The following is a 15,959-nucleotide window of genomic DNA, read 5'->3' as shown; positions in this document are numbered from 1 at the left end:
TTATTTGTTTCTAGCTTTTTATTTTTCAACCCTCTTTAGACAAGACCCCCAAAATCCTTTTTTGCCCAAAACAACTGTTGCAGTCTGTCCAGGTTATTTCTTGGTGGTTTTTTTAGCTGATTGACTGAAAAAAATCCCAGATTCTTTAGGTGGGGTAATGGCAGATACACAAGGCAGTAACATCAGCTGATCAAGGTATGGTAGTAGTAGCAGCACATGATTTTACCAAGTGCACTTCCTCCAAGGAGTAATAAAAATTACAGATGGTACAGTATGTACCAGCACCACTCATCCCTATTTGAACTGTTATGCTTGTTAGCAATAAAAAATACAGTAATTAAAGTAATTTCATACTCAGCTAAATGCAGTAATAGAACAAATCCCTTTCACTCAGAATTTTCTAAATAAGCCTAATTAACTACTGGGTAAAAGAAGTATTTCTAAAAATACTTGAAAGGGGAAGGGGTTCCATGAAAAATCCCTCAAAACAGAGTTTATTTTCTTTTGCATTGGCACTGCTTGCTTTTATAGAAGGAATATACAACATATGTTCCATTTTTGGATGTGTGGTAACAAGCAACTGCAGCAGAGCAGAATAACAAGTACTATAAAAGAAGGATTAAAGAAATAATATTTACATTCTGGCCATCTCGCTGAGCCTTTACTTGAGAGCCAGTCCAAAGCATCCATGAAGCTGCTGTTCTAAACATGCATTTCAACCCTATGCAATGTACTGCTAAAGTTTTATGTCCATTTTTGTATCTCTTCCCTTGATTCCTTCTGCTTAGTAAAACCCAGAAATTACCAGAAGGACTCAGAAAAAGCCTTTGAGTTACCCTCTAGCAGAGGCACTTCAAAAAATTCATCCTGAGGAGTCCTGCAATAAATACACACTTAAAACTCCTGGGGGTTTTGACAGCTAACTGCAGAAGCCTCTTAAGTTCCAAGAACCTGTGACACAGGTAAAGAAAACTGAATTTAGAAGAACTATCTGGAAGCCATTTTTCTCAACAGCTTTGCAGCAAGGTACTTGTTCAGTCCTTTTCTGCAGTAAGCACACCAGCTCTCAGCAAACACCATAGTACTGGTTATGAATATCAGCAAAATCATGAACAGAAGTAACACGAAGCAAAACACTTCAATCAAAAAGAGACAGTAGTGGCTTCGAGACTATCACTTGAAAAAACATCGTGACAAAAACATTTCAAAGGTATTTATGTATCACAGTGCATTCAGCCATGCTCTTGCTAGGATTGATCCCTGAAGCTTCATGTGAAATCGTAGACAGGTGAAAACTGTAGCACAATCTTTTCCTGGCACAGCCACTCCTCCAGGACAGTATCAGCATCAATGAAATAAGAATGCATCAACAGTCTCACTAATGAGGGCCAGAGGACACCTTCCAGAATGAAAACTGAGAAACAGCATCCAGGAACAAGGTTTGCCTTCAGTCAGTTGTATTTATTTATGAAAAAGTTAAGGAACATGGAAGGATTCCAAAGTACTCTTAACTGTATTTGGCAAACTTCAACTGGTTAAGCAACACAATTGTTACTGTACATACAACTAAAAACACAAGACCTTTATAAAACACCGATTTTACATGGTAAAAATCAATAAATCACAGCAACAACAACTTCTCCTGGAGTGACTGTTTTCCCACCATCATTACCACATCTTCCATGCCACTTAACTTGTACAGTACTAAAAGTCACAGAGCACTCTGCTGCTGTCTCAGAAAAGTTGAAGGCCACTTTTTATTTTGTGGAAGTCATTCTGGGTCCATAACAATCCTCCTGTCATGGGGATATTCAATTCTGCAGAGCTGTGAGGAAGAGAATAAAGCACATTAGCAGTGGGCTGCTTTGGAAGCTCACATCACCAGAGAAATTTTGATAGCACTTTATTTCCAAAACATTTCTCATTTTTAGCTCTGAAACATTTATCTGCTGAACTGTTCTTTGTTTTTAATCAGTTTGTTCAAGAGAGGCAATAGTCCTGAAATGTGAAAGGTACAAGGCACAAACCAAAAGAAAGGTGACCAGATACTAACAATTCTGAGGGAAAAATGACTGCAGAAATAACCAGGTAACAATTCTCTTCTGAACCTTCATCTGTCATTTGCAGCTAGGAACACAAGCTCAGGTGAAAGGCTAACACAGCAAGCAACTGACATGAGAACAGTCTCTCACAAGGTACAAATCTTGCATTACTACCCATTTCTATGGCCTTAGAATCGTGGGACTTACAGAGACATTCAAGGATGCAACCCCTAAAGCAACAGTATGTCAGCAACTCCACCCTCAGAAAACTCTCCAAATGGTCATTATTTGCCAAATTTGCTTCTGCTGTCGGAAGCCAATAAAAAGCATATATGCTTATCAAAAATCCTAAAACATCTGCCTAAGGATGACAGCAGCTATTCAAAGCTTCAGAGATTGCCTCAGAAACACTAAACATGAACTCTGACAATACACATGTGCAAGCATGCACCAGAAAACCCACCAAAAATCAGACACAATCTTTTGGGAGGAAGGAACTGCAGAAAAACAAAGAAGGGCATTGCTTTTAGAAAGGGGGTGTCCCATTGCCTATGCTGCAGATGCTTTTTCCAAGCACCTTACTGATATTTTCCAAGTAAAACAACAGGTTTTCATAATATCTCATACCATCCTTTAGTACCTCCTTTCATGAGCCTGGTAGAACAGCTCTCTGCAGACAGAGAACTTAGGAGGGCAATACCAAAAAAGTAAATAGCAAACATCCCTTCTGGAACAGGCCATATAAACACCTTTGATTAGGGGAAGCAAAAAATCCACAAGACAAAGGACAAGGTCTCTGCACAGAAGAAAATGCAAGCAGTCAAGAAAATCTTCTTCCTTCTGCCTTGGGGAAGTTAGACCACCTTCCTAATACCACAAGTCCTTTGGCAAATGGAGAAGTTGCCATGCAAGGGGAATAATAATGAACAAGCTGCCATTGTAGCACTCCTGATAAAACCTGGATTGTTTCCAGGCACAGCTACAGGAATAAATTGGGTTCTGCTCATTTCTATTTGTGGTAGAAACAGGTTTTCCTCATGTTTCTTTTGAATATTTTTTTTTTTCTCCTTGGCATCCTGCCAGGCTGTAATCTGAGTGGAACAAACTGCCTCTTTCCCCACACAAAGAGATACAGAAACACATGTTACTTTTGGGCTGGTATGTCTTCTCATTGTTTTCTAGTAATACGAGTTGCTTGACACATTACACTGTTCAAAAAACAGCCTGGAATTTACAAATCTGGCTTGTAGCTCTTTAGCCTGCAATTAATATACTATCAGCTCTCAATGACTAAATCATATTTCAAAATGCAGTCTAGGGCACCTTCCTCTAAAGAAACAGAATGTTACCGATATGGGAAGGTCAATAATTCGATGCCAGGGAGAATGACAAGAGGATGGAGAAAAATGAAAGTCTTTCTCTTCTCAGATTTGAAACTGGAAGCTTGGGATCTGAACACAATTCTCAATGTGTGAAAATATGAACATGTGCAAGATTTCTTCTCAGTGAAATACCCCAGGCTGCATGAGTCTCAGTTCTTCACATTGCTACTAGATTGGGCCCACCAACCACAGAAAAGAATCAGTGATTTAGAAGGTTGTCCAATTGAGTGTTAGGGAAAACAACTACAATTCAATTATATTCTGAAGCATTTCTTGGATTAAAATAATAGGAGATGGGTTTATATGTATGTGATGGAAGTGATTTGACAGCTTACAGCACTCAAGTTCCTATGAGTCGAGTGTGTGAAATAATGACTCTATTAAAGCATCTCCAATGAGCTTCATTTAGTAACAAAGGTGATCTGACTTTATAGAATGCCCCTGTTATTTCCAGGACAATCTCTGTTTACTGAGGTCAGATGTGCAGCTCTAAATTACTAGTTACAGCTCTAAAAGGTCACTGGGCACTGCCAACATATTGAAGATCAAAGCCCCAGCTAACAGAAACTTGAATTTTCAAGCCTTCTAGGACTGTGTTGATACCTGCTAAACAGCAGTATTTCATAATCCTTGGAATGGTTTCTTGTAAAAAAGAGCAGGAGGAGTGAAGATACCAATATTAGATGGCATCCTCAAAGGATACCATTAGGGTTAGGTTTAGAGACAATAGTAGATATTTGGGTCAAACTATTTAAAGGGAAGTTAAAAGGAACTCTCAGCCCTAATTTTTCACATGGCATAGTAAAAGGCACAGAGAGAGAAATGCATTTCATGGTTCAGGGGCAAAGTCCCACCCACATCATTACTCACTTTGTATTGAGAGGCTTCCACTCATCCCTCACTGGCTGATCAAGTAGGGACATCATAGAATAATTATCCAACATGAGAACATCAGGGTCATCTGTCTGACCTGGGAGTTTCCCAAGAGGAAAGTCTTTCCATCGTACTTCGTCTAGATAAAAACAGTACAAAACCAAAAAGTCTGAGTTTCCCAGAGAGATTTTTGGAACACAAGATCACCCTCCCCAAGTCCACAAATCCTGCCCCCTGCAACTCGGCCATTCAGCAAGTGATCTACACAAGTGGCACAGAAGCAGAGGACAAATTTGCTTCTGTTCTCAAACATCCAGTTCTAACAAGCTGTTCACATCAGCATATACCTAAGATGTCTCTTTTTTTCTTTTTTTACTTGAGAAAATTTCTCAGTGAATGAAGTACAAGAGTTCAGTCTTCTAGTGGCTAATATTTTTTTTTCTTTTAAATATTATTTTGACTCCAACTCCTCGCCACCAACTTCTTCCTCCTGTGTCTGAGTCCCTCCATGACTCATCCAAAATTCTTAGCTAGAGACCTCCAACCACAATGAGAAAGTACAGCTACTGTAACAAAGCTAACAAACACTAGATATATTGTATATTCTTTCTAAAACCCTGTCTTGCTCCTTTGTTTTGTCTGCTACCATGTCATAACAACCATTTTCCCAGAGCATGAACTTAGGTTCACAGACAAACTGTGCTTTCAAATACCCCCAAGTCAGACCCTTCAAATCTGACAAACAAGAAGTTCAACATCCATATTTTCTACACCATTCTCAGCTGGCATATATACTGCCCCATCAGCTGCATACACTGAAATTTTGAACAGTTTGGAAAAGTCTAATAAAAAAATAAATAAGACAGTAATAGCATGTTCCTGGAAAACACACACTGTATTTTACGAGCTTAAGTGAAATGACTCCTAAACATAAAACACTGGAGAAGCCACATTTTTCAGTCATTTGGCATTTAGATGACTTTGAAGCACAATTTAATTGTGGCCAGCTCCAAAGGACTGAGATGTATTTGCATTTCAATTAACATTTGTCAGGGATGAAGACTGTCTTAGAGTCACTTTTTACCTGCAGTGATCTGCCAGGCAGACCCTTGCAGTGCTGCCCTTTTCTCAGCAATGGCAAGCATGGTATCAGAATGAGCAAGTCCTTCCAAAGGATTTGCTTCAGTCACCATCTCTTCTTCCTCCTCTTCCACTTCCTCTACACCATTGTCTCTCTCTGGCACATCTTCTTGTATCTCTACAGTCTGCCCTTGATTTTTAACCTGATTTTCTTGCCTGGCTCTCCACTGTAAGCTCTCGAGAGTATAAATTGGCTGTTCACTGCCATCTGAAGAGAGACCTGGACTGGACAGAGGGGCACCTCCTTCTGTGTAAATGGAAGCAAGATACAGAAGGTTCTTCCGAGAAGAACGTGGCAAGCGAGGTCTCATGATTGTGAGGATCCTAGAGAGGAAAAAGAGCAATGGAAAAGTTTTAAAAGAGTTGATAAATCTTCATCTGGAATATTTTTTGCTTTTAAGTGTTTGTTTTCTCCAGGACAGCTGGCTCACATAACTAATCTAACAGGCAAAATCTGATTATTCCCTGGTTGGTGGATGCTGGAATACTCTGTCTTTGTGATTAAAATTAAGGACTTGGGATACTTCTAACTGAATTAGTGCTTTACTGTTTTCATGTACAGAAGTTAGGAATTTATCACAGCTCCTATCACCTGAATAAGGTCACATCTCTGCCAAGTCACTTTGCTTCTGAACAGGTTGCTTCTTTAAATACCTCCCCAGATAACCTCTGCTTTCATTTGAAAGGTGCAATCCTTTAAAATTCTTTTCCTTCTCTTTGTGTGTAATCAATGGGGAGGTGATAGCAGCAAGTGTGGCTTTATATGCACCTGTTACAATTTCTACAAGATGCAAAGAAAGGCAAGGGAATACAGCTATAGCTCAGCATATCGCTAGGGAACCAAAGCTGTTGCAGAGAACTGTTTGCTGTTCCTTTTCTAGGTCACAGCATCAAACTTACAGCTGAAGAAGATGTGGGGTTGCCCAGCAGGGAGCTTGCAAGCAACTGTCAGTCAGTCTTAGCCACTCCAAAGGAACTTTATGGAGGAACAGCTCCTTCACAGATGCCTGCTTGTTACACTGTTGTTTTTTCTTCCCTTCAAAGAAGATAATGAAAACAACACGGTGCTCAAAACTCATCAAAAATATATCCTTCATCCCTCTGCATTTTTATTGGAACCCAGCCTCAAATAAGCTGTCATTTTAACCCAAGTGCACGACCAGATGTGCCAACCAAATGCATCAAGGTTGTTATAAAGGACTTGACAACACATGGACAGCTCAGGTAGCTCCACCAGACCTGACCACAAAGCAGTGCAGACATTCCCAAGCGGGTCCTGTGCATGTCACAACAGACAGGAAAGCCACAAGGTATGTTTGAACAGTAGTATCCCAAATAAATGCAGTGTACTGCATCTGGGACCCAGTACATTCCAGACAGCTCTGCAAACAGTAGATTTAACAGCTGGGAACCAGCAGCATTCAGGGATCTAGGCACATCATAGATATGTTCAGCACTGACTGAAAGCACCAAATCTTAACCTATGACTGCCTGAAATACTGCCAAAACCTTTGTGCAAACCAGAGTAAAATCTCTGGAGCCAGACCAGGTGAGGCATCAAAATTAAGGGGTGGAAACCTCTGCAAAGCTGCACAATGTCACAGTATAAAAACCTGTGACACTCTGAATAATTAAGGCTCTTCAGTGCCCATCTCTGGAATGAAACATAGTCTGCCAATTTTAACAGTTCTAAAGAGTCAGGAACTGAAAACAAAATATTACTTATTATTTCTGTGTAAGTTTAGAAGGCATAAAAATTCTGTGATAGGACAATAAAAGACAGCACCACCATTTAGTATCTTATAAAGGCAGGCTTTTGTTAAGGGAGAAAAGAACTCAGAACAGGGATCTCATACCACACCACACGTAACAGTAGCAGAGAGCATCTAAGGACGTTATTTCCTACAAGTTTTGATGTCTGCAGAAATTGGCACTCAATGGCTTGATCTCTCCTGGGAGAGATTTGCTTTTCCTATCTTGAGGAGGCTGCAGCAGACTTATCAGTAACAATTTCAATTTTTTGCAAAGAAATACTTGACATGCACAAGCTGCAGGTGAAAAGTCTAAGAAATGCAACAGTAAAAGCTTTATGTTCACATGACAAAATGTACTAATTAGGCTACTGCATTTTATACATAAAGGTCCCACCACTTTACTAGTATAGTTTTACAAGAAACTCTTATGCTTTTTGAAACACAGAAATTCAGACACACTCACCAGCATTTACTTTGGCAATGCCAGTCAGCAACTCAGTAATCCAGCTGATCAAGAACTGAGGCCGGAGCTCTGAAGAGTCAGAACATTCCTTCAGCTCTATAAACATTTTCTCCATTAGGATCTGTGTAAAACTTCGTGAAAGGAGGCCTGACAGCAAAGGCTGCCAAAAGCAGTAAAATGCTGGGGGAATTTTGAATTGCCATACCTCTTTATTTGCTGCAATAAGAAGGAAAAAAACTAATCAGAGAAGCCAGAAATTGGTGTTCCGTAATTTTTTTATGAAATACAGGTGTGACACTCACTCCAAACTGAAGAGGTTTGTTCTCAGATCACTGATTCCAGGATATTTCCTGAGGTCCTCACTGAACCTGAAACTATTATTTTTCTTATGCTAAGCAAGTAAAATAAGTAGCAATTTGATAATTAACACAAGGAAATTATTAACACAGGAAGATCTGTTTTGTTAATCCCTTTCCAGTTTCAGCTTATTTCACACGCAATTAAGAGCTACTCTATCTAAAAAATATACTGCAAAGAGAAGGTTCATTGAGCAAAGCAATATAAAATCAAAAAGCTTTTAAATTTTTCTACAGTTATGTAGTCACGGAAATTTGAGAATCTTTCTTAGAAAGTTCTTCCACTGTGAAATAGGGAATTTATTTTCATTCCCTCTAGATGCCTAGTTCTCTTGCAAACAATAAATGCAACTGCACACATACAGGCAGCAGCTTGGAACTAAGATGCAGCTGGTGAATGAGGCTTAAAAAACCCCATCCATTTTGATTTGCTTCAAATCTTCAGTGTAGAAGAGAAACTAGTGTGGGTTCCTGAAATCAGCAACTATTGCAGAAAAGGGTAGAGATGTAAGCTTTCAAAGATGTTTTGGCTAGACTATTCAGTGCTGAAGAGCTATCTTTCCATCCCAAAAGATTTATGCAAAAACAGTAGCTAAGCATGGCCATAAGGGGTTCTAGAGAACAGGGCAAAAGATGTTTAAGGACCCAGATATACAAAAATATGCAGCCAATTAGAGATTTCAATATAATGAGCAAAAAATAACAGACTTGGTCATAACACTAGCTATGCATTTTCTGCTTGGGTGATGCATAAAACACTCACCTTCATATTTGATATTTAGCATCTTCAGACAATCCATCTTTGGGATGAGAAAGCCATCACTGAGAAGAGCTTCAGCCACTGTTGCCCTAGAGCAGAGAGACTTATTACTGCCACTTATTCCTTTATGTATCAAAACACCACCTGCACCAGTTCTGAAACAAGTCTGACTGCCAAACACCTGGAACTGTGAGGAGGGAATGGAGAATTCTTTGTTTGAGCGAGAAACCTGATAATGCTGTTCTTGTATGGCATATATATTTATATTCCAAACATCAGGAGTTACAGCTCTTATCTGTAACATGATACACTCTCCCCTCTGCAGTTACACCAGCTAGATTTCTCAAAGCAGGTCAAGATCTCCATACAAATTTATATGGTAATAAGGAAGTCTCAACACACTAGGTCCCCAAGGCTCTGTAATAATAGAAAGATAAAAAATATAGAAAATGCCAAGTAATGCCCTGCAATTTTGAAGAATTCCAAAGGTTACTGTGAAATCAAAATCTCTACAGGGTTGAGCTTTTGAAGAGCTCAATCCTGGGAGCTTTTGAAGACAACTGAAGATGTTGCATGCCTTGAGGCCAGCACCACTAAGTCTGGCACAACACTCTGGAGACCATCTGGCACAAGGACCCTTGCTCATTAGCACACATCAACAACTCAGTCCTAAAAGATGTTGAGGAAATCCACTAATTGCTTTATCCATGCTACAGGACACTATGAAAAGGCAATATAATAGGTCAACAGCCCAGTTCAGCACCATACCTCTCACCTCAGCTCTTTATCAGAGACATACCTATTTTCCTGCATCAGGTCTTTGATCTGAGCCAAAATCCAGTCCAATTCTGAAGAGGAATCAGACCACAATTCTCGAGACTTTGAAACAGACGGCATAGCCTGCATAACCTGTTTGAAGGAAAAATTCAAGCATTAACAGAAAATATATTCCCATGACAAACACATTATTGCTGTGACAAGAAGATGCACATGCCATGTGTACTTCAACACCAGCACCTCAAAAAATTCACAAATGTTCCCCTTTCTTGGAATCTCCAATAAGCACAGATCTCCCTTATACACCTGAACAAAGTGCCCACATCAGGAACTGTCACAGCTCAAATTGCTTGTTCTCTGTAGTGAAGCTTTCCTATGGCAAGCCATGTATGACAACACTAGCAGACAGACCTGAGCGAGGAACTAAGGCAACAAGGAAGAAAAAACATATTGCCCAAGAAATAAAAGAGAATTAATGGAAGTACTGATTACCTGAGTGCACTTACCCGTAATTGCTCATTCTTGTAAGATATCAGAACATCTCTGACTTTTTCTAGAAATAAACATAAATATATTATTTAAGCAGAAGATAAACTATGTAAGGGAATTTTGTATCTAAAGAAGCTGCTTAATTTTGCTAAATTTACACTCGAGGAAGGCATCAGTCAAATGAAGCCAGCAATTCTGTTCAGACACAACACACTGAAGGCTGCCAAAACTGCCAGACTTTTCCAGCAACATGAATTTTCTCAAGTGGGGTTGAACCATGATTTCCGTATTTTATCACTAACGTAGCCAAAGACAGGTAAGTTGGCTAAACCCAGACAGCTCAAAAACATATTTCTAGATTAGTGTAGGAAGAAATTGTTCCCATATGCAGTTTATATTCTTATATTTGTATTCCTTATACTTGCATTTTGCATCAATTGCAGTAGCACTACAGTTATTCACAAAGTGCAAAAATTTGGAGAAAAACTACCAAACCAGTCAGTCAACATCAGAAATCCACCAAGACCAAAGAAGAATCCCAAAACCTGAGCTGAAGGTATATTTAAACTGCTTTCTTTAGCATATCCAATCCTTATATCTGCTGTTGTTCTAGGAACACCTACCATGGAATTCCTTGTGTTTCTGACAGGCCTCATGCTGCGGGGTTTGAATCTCCCACGCATCGCCGTCCAAATCTGCATTTGCTTCCATCTCTTCCTGCTCTTCTTCCTCATCCTCATCTTCTTCACACAAGTTATTGCCCAGCTGACGGCTCCAATACATCTTTCGTAGCCAGTCCAGCACAACATCACAACCTAATAAAGAACAGAAAGCATCTTCTCAGTGAGGATTTGTTATGGCAAAAAATAATAGGTGGCATATTGCTAACTTCTATTATGAAACTAAATGCTATTAACCAGTTATGAACCCTGAAAATACTCAAACAAACATGCAAAACACCCAAAATACAAACCAAAACTAACCTCCAGAAAAAAAAAACAGGAAAGACAAAAAACCCCAAATGCAGTATCACCAGCATTGCAACTACCCATCATTTTTTTTGGGGGGAAAAAATGATTGGACACTGTTATGGCACTGCACCTTGCTCAAGCTAGGTCAAATTTAAGCAGCAACTAGGTCCCTGCAGTGGCATTCTGATGAGAAAATGAGTCAGTACTTTAGTATCACCATGGTCAACACAGCATCTTCAACAATAATATACTTTTTTTTGTGCAGGGACTACACTATGCATACATTAAATAGAATGGAAAGAAAATGCCTTTACTTTTATCAGCATTTCCCCAATTCAATCTAAGGACCATGCTGAAGATTATTTGACTGGATTCTCAAGCCTTAACCCCAAATTTCCAGGTGTCTCTTCAAATGCTATGAGCTGGTCATTCACTCAGGCTTGCAGTATCCACATTTCTCCTTAGATGGGATTTTTTAAAGTGTCTTAGGTATCATTAAACCATCAGGAAAAGCTTTTGCCTATTTCCCCAGGACGAACTTCCTGTGCTGTAAAAAAGCAAAAGCACCAAACTGTCTCAACCAGCTGTTGTTGTTTCGAGTAATTTTTTCAGGGACAGGAGAAAGCCTCTGAACATTCACCCTGTGAGGAACCACCTGGACTCAGCTCAGCTATCCTGACAGGGCAGTGGCAAATCCTCTCAGTGTCTGATACCACAACTCTCCCTGCCTGCGCTGCAGCACCCCAAAACAGAGGCAGGGGTGCTCCCCTCAGGACCTGCAGCTCTGGCATTGCCATCCCAAGCCTGCCTGGGGCCACCCCTCCCATGGCAGCTGCTGGTGGCACTCACCCTTGCGGCACAGGGCCAACCGCGGCAGCTTCCCATGCGTCAGCTCGTGACGGAGATCCACCACCCACACGGGGATGTCCACCTGAAACAACAGCCAACACCTGAGCCCTCTGCTGCCACTGCATCAGCCCACACCTGCAGGCAGCCCTGCACTGCTGCAGAGAGCTTCTACCAGGTGGGAACAGCCCTTCCTGGCCGCTCCTGCGCTCTAGTTCCGCTGCTTCCCACTTCAAGAGTGGGCCAAGATCCCCCAGCTGTGTGAAGCCACTCCTCCTGTAGCCTAGGATCCACACAAACTTGCATTTTACAGTTCAAATCCTTCAGTGTTACATGCAACAAGAGATTTCTTTTTAGACCGAGGTGTTACATGTAATTTAATGTAACTGAGAAGCAGTTAAACTATATATAAATGGGTGAGACATTCTGGATAACTATATATCAAATACACAAATAATATCATACATAACACTTGTATTGCATGCAATTTATGCAAATTAACTATATATAAAATATACAAATAATATCATACATAACATTTGCGTGCAAATTACAGTGTAAATCTGCATGCAATTGCATGCAAATTTACACTGTAACTTGCATGCAATTTTTTGCAACTTTCCTGAGGACAACTACCTTTAACTACGCAAGACTTTTGCTTTCAAGCTTGATCAGTTTAAAAAAGTGAGAAGCAGAACTTTTCTCAAAAACTCTGGGAAAAAAAAAATCAATTCATCATTCTCACAAAGGGGTCCAAACATATAGAGAAAAGTCTCAAATATTGTCTGTCCTTCACTGTCAAAACTTGTTCAGTCCCAGGTATGATGTTCAGTGCAGCTGGCAGTAAAAGGACTCAGGTTGGTCCTGCTACTACAATTACAGCTTGAACCTTTCCTCCTCCACACATAAGTGGGAAAGCTCACCTGAAGAAAGAGACATGAGATGAAAATACCTGCAAATGTGAGTGGTTTTTCGTAAAGCCTTGCTTGTCAAATACTAGGATTTACAAACCACATTAAGCACTTTTTCCTATCTCAGTTGCCAAGAAAGCAAAACATGACAGTGTGTCAAGTGGGACTACACACATGTAAATCAAGACTTTTGATCACATGTGATTCAAAAACCTTTAATGATCATCAGCCTTTGTTACACTTATTGTGACTTCAAAGAGCAAAGTTTTAGATCCAGTTGCAATAAACCTGTTTAAAGCTTTGCCACTGGAATAAACAAGCATCTATATCTGTTATTTTGGTTACAAAAGAATTACCACACAATTTCATTCACTCACTGCTTTTATGAACATGCAAATTATCAAGCAACTCTTATTAAATAGTTACCTCTCTCGCTAATTGTCTCAGAGGAATGCTGACCATCTTCTGTTTCCTTTCTGTGATCAAGTTGACAAATCTGCATGCAGGTTACAGAAAAAAATAAATTACTATCAAGAGCTGCAGAGAAACTTGGAACTCCAGAGACAAACTCCCATGTACTATACAATCCTGTGGTTCCAGAGATGCAAAGTCAACTCAGACAGTGGAATAATAACATCTGTCTAGGTCTGTCTTTCTCAAAGCACAAGGGCCTTGAGAGCCCCTACCTTACAAGAGCCAGCCCATAAGAGAGGATGAGCTCATGCGACTTCAATCTGCCAGAAGAATCGAGGACCTTACAGCGAATCAGTTCTGCTGTGCAGTCCACTGCAAGAGGCATTTTTGGGCCATACCTAGAGGCAAAGGAAAACCAGGTGAGCAGGCTCACACAAATACACAAATAAAAAGGGCAACTTTCCCCCTACATTCTCTGCTCTGTGGTACATAACCCTAAGAAATGGTAAGCTGAGACAGCATCAAAGGCTCTTTCCAGAAGGCTTCTATTGGAACAGAGTGGTTACAGGGTTACTCCTAAGCACATGTTAAATGAATATTAACTGATACGCCAAGCACATAGACAAGACGCTTTACCCAGGCGGGTCTTGCGTAAGGATGCAGCAGAGGCAATTTAGGGGCCTGGGATATGGTCACTGCCTCGAGAAATCAGCCCGTGAAGTTGCGGGCATGCAGCGTTTCTGCCTCCCCTGCTCCCACAGGGCCACGGTGCTCTCGGCATAAGCGACGTGCCCCGACCCTCCCCTACAAGACGGGGCCGGCCCGCCCGCACCGCCCGGCCGCGGAGCTGCTCCGCCGGGCACCGCGCCCGGCCCTCGGCGGCCCCGCGGCCCGGACCGCGAGCCGGGGCCGAGGGCACAGAGCGGCCGCTGCAGGGACAGAGGGGCGGCCCCCAGAGCCGCATCGCGCTCCCCGCCCGCGGCCCCTACCGGCTCTTCCACGCCGAGACGCGGTCCAGCGCATCCTGCTGCAGCCGGCTGTCCCCGCAGTACAGCCCCACCATCACCTGGTCCCACTCCGCCCGGCCCCTCCACGCCACCACCGTCCGCAGCGGCTTCAGCCGCCTGCGGGCCGGGGCCGGGCCGGGCCGGCCGCGACGCCAGGCGGGGCCCGCGCGGGCCGCCATGCCGCCAGCGCCGCTCCGCGTCCCGCGGAGCCCCGCCCCGCCCCGCCCGCGCCGCTTCCGCTTCCCGCGCCCGCCGCCCGCCGCGGGCGCGGCCCCCTGAGGCGGGCCCGGCCCCCTGAGAGGGGCCCGGCCCCCTGAGGCGGGCGCGGCCCCCTGAGGCGGGCCCGGCCCCCTGAGGCGGGCGCGGCCCCCTGAGGCGGGCCCGGCCCCCTGAGGCGGGCCCGGCCCCCTGAGGCGGGCGCGGCCCCCTGAGGCGGGCGCGGCCCCGCCGCTGCGGCCCCAGGGCTCGGGGCCGGCGCGGGACAGGCGCGGGACAAGCGCGTTCTCCCCCTGTGCATGAGGGGAGCTGCGGCACGGCGAGGGGTGTCCTGAGCAGAGCGAGGGACGCCCAGGAGCATCCCCAGCAGCCACGCGCCATGTGGCCCGTAATGTCCAGACGGTTCTTGAGCTTTGTCAGCCTTGGTGCTGTCACCGCTTCCCTAGGGAGCCTGCTCCCAGCCACCCTCTGGGTGAAGTCTTTTCTTAATAACAAACCTGAACGTCCCCTGACTCGGTTCCATGCCATTTCCTTGAGTCAGTGGTCACGACAGTGGAGAGATTGGTACCTGCCCCTCCGCTTCCCCTCGTGAGCATGTTGAAGAACACAATGAGTCTCACCTCAGTCTCCTCCAGGCTGAGCAAACCAAGTGACCTCAGCCACTCCTCTAAGGCTTCCCCTCCAGACCTCTGCCCTTCCTCCTGGCCCTCCTTTGGATGCCCAAAACAGCACAGAGTACTCAAGGTGGGGCAAGCACACTTGGTGAGGAACTTTTTTCTGATATCCAACCTAAACCTCCCCTAACATAATGTCAGGCCATTCTCTTGGGTCTTGTCCCTGGTCACCAAAGGGAAGAGATCAGTCCTGCTCCTCCTCTTCTCCTCATGAGGAAGTTGTAAATTGATGAGATTTCCCCTCAGTCTCCTCCAGGCTGAACAGACCAAGTGACCTCAGCCCTGCTCATCCAGGTTCCCCTCAAGGCCTTTCACCAGTTCTTGATTTTTATGTAACAAAATCACTGGGCTACTAGCCAAAATATCTACTTATTTTTCAAAAAAAAAAAAAAAAAAAAGTACGTAATCTACACTACTCAATACCACTTTAATGTAACTTACTTTCTTGAGGCATAGATATAAATTAGGAATATTCCCCTTTTAACTGGATAATCTTGTTATGTATGGTTAATTCTGAAATAACTGAAGTTTTTGAGTTATAAAAAACCCGACATCCAGTTGTTTATATAGCAGGATAATGTGCTAAGATTATTTTGTTTAGGAAGTAAAATATTCAGTATACAATAAGGTTTAAGTTTTTAAATTTCATTAAAGTTGTATTTTTATTTCAGTTTTGATTAAGTTTTGTCTGTATGTATGATTTTTCTGTTCACAATAGCATTTTAAGGCTGCTTTATTTTTCTTGAAATGTGAGGTAATAACTTCCCTCTATTCCAGTGCAAGTGAAAGAAAAAACACTGCAAACATTTCAGGCACAAAGCACGTGAGACATTTGAGAGGCAATGATAGTTGGTAATCTGTTTTTATTTTGAATCAGAATAAAG

The 15,959-nt window shown here is 42.6% G+C and overlaps 1 protein-coding gene across 1 annotated transcript; it reads right to left on the bottom strand.

The window, feature by feature from the left end:
- Window positions 1–1,440: 1,440 nt before the first annotated feature.
- Window positions 1,441–14,364, bottom strand: LAS1L (LAS1 like ribosome biogenesis factor). The gene is made up of 13 exons (XM_021548448.2): window positions 14,168–14,364; window positions 13,451–13,576; window positions 13,191–13,260; window positions 11,857–11,938; window positions 10,660–10,851; window positions 10,054–10,100; window positions 9,570–9,679; window positions 8,774–8,859; window positions 7,655–7,870; window positions 6,338–6,473; window positions 5,382–5,761; window positions 4,295–4,436; window positions 1,441–1,825 (listed from the first exon to the last, which is right to left on the bottom strand). The coding sequence occupies exons 1-13, from the start codon at window positions 14,362–14,364 to the stop codon at window positions 1,735–1,737; spliced, it is 1,875 nt and encodes a 624-aa protein (XP_021404123.2). The 3' UTR covers window positions 1,441–1,734.
- Window positions 14,365–15,959: the final 1,595 nt, after the last annotated feature.

This window comes from Lonchura striata, chromosome 14, assembly GCF_046129695.1.
Source record: "Lonchura striata isolate bLonStr1 chromosome 14, bLonStr1.mat, whole genome shotgun sequence".
Classification (NCBI taxonomy): Eukaryota; Metazoa; Chordata; class Aves; order Passeriformes; family Estrildidae; genus Lonchura; species Lonchura striata.
This window is presented reverse-complemented; position numbering and strand designations above follow the sequence as displayed.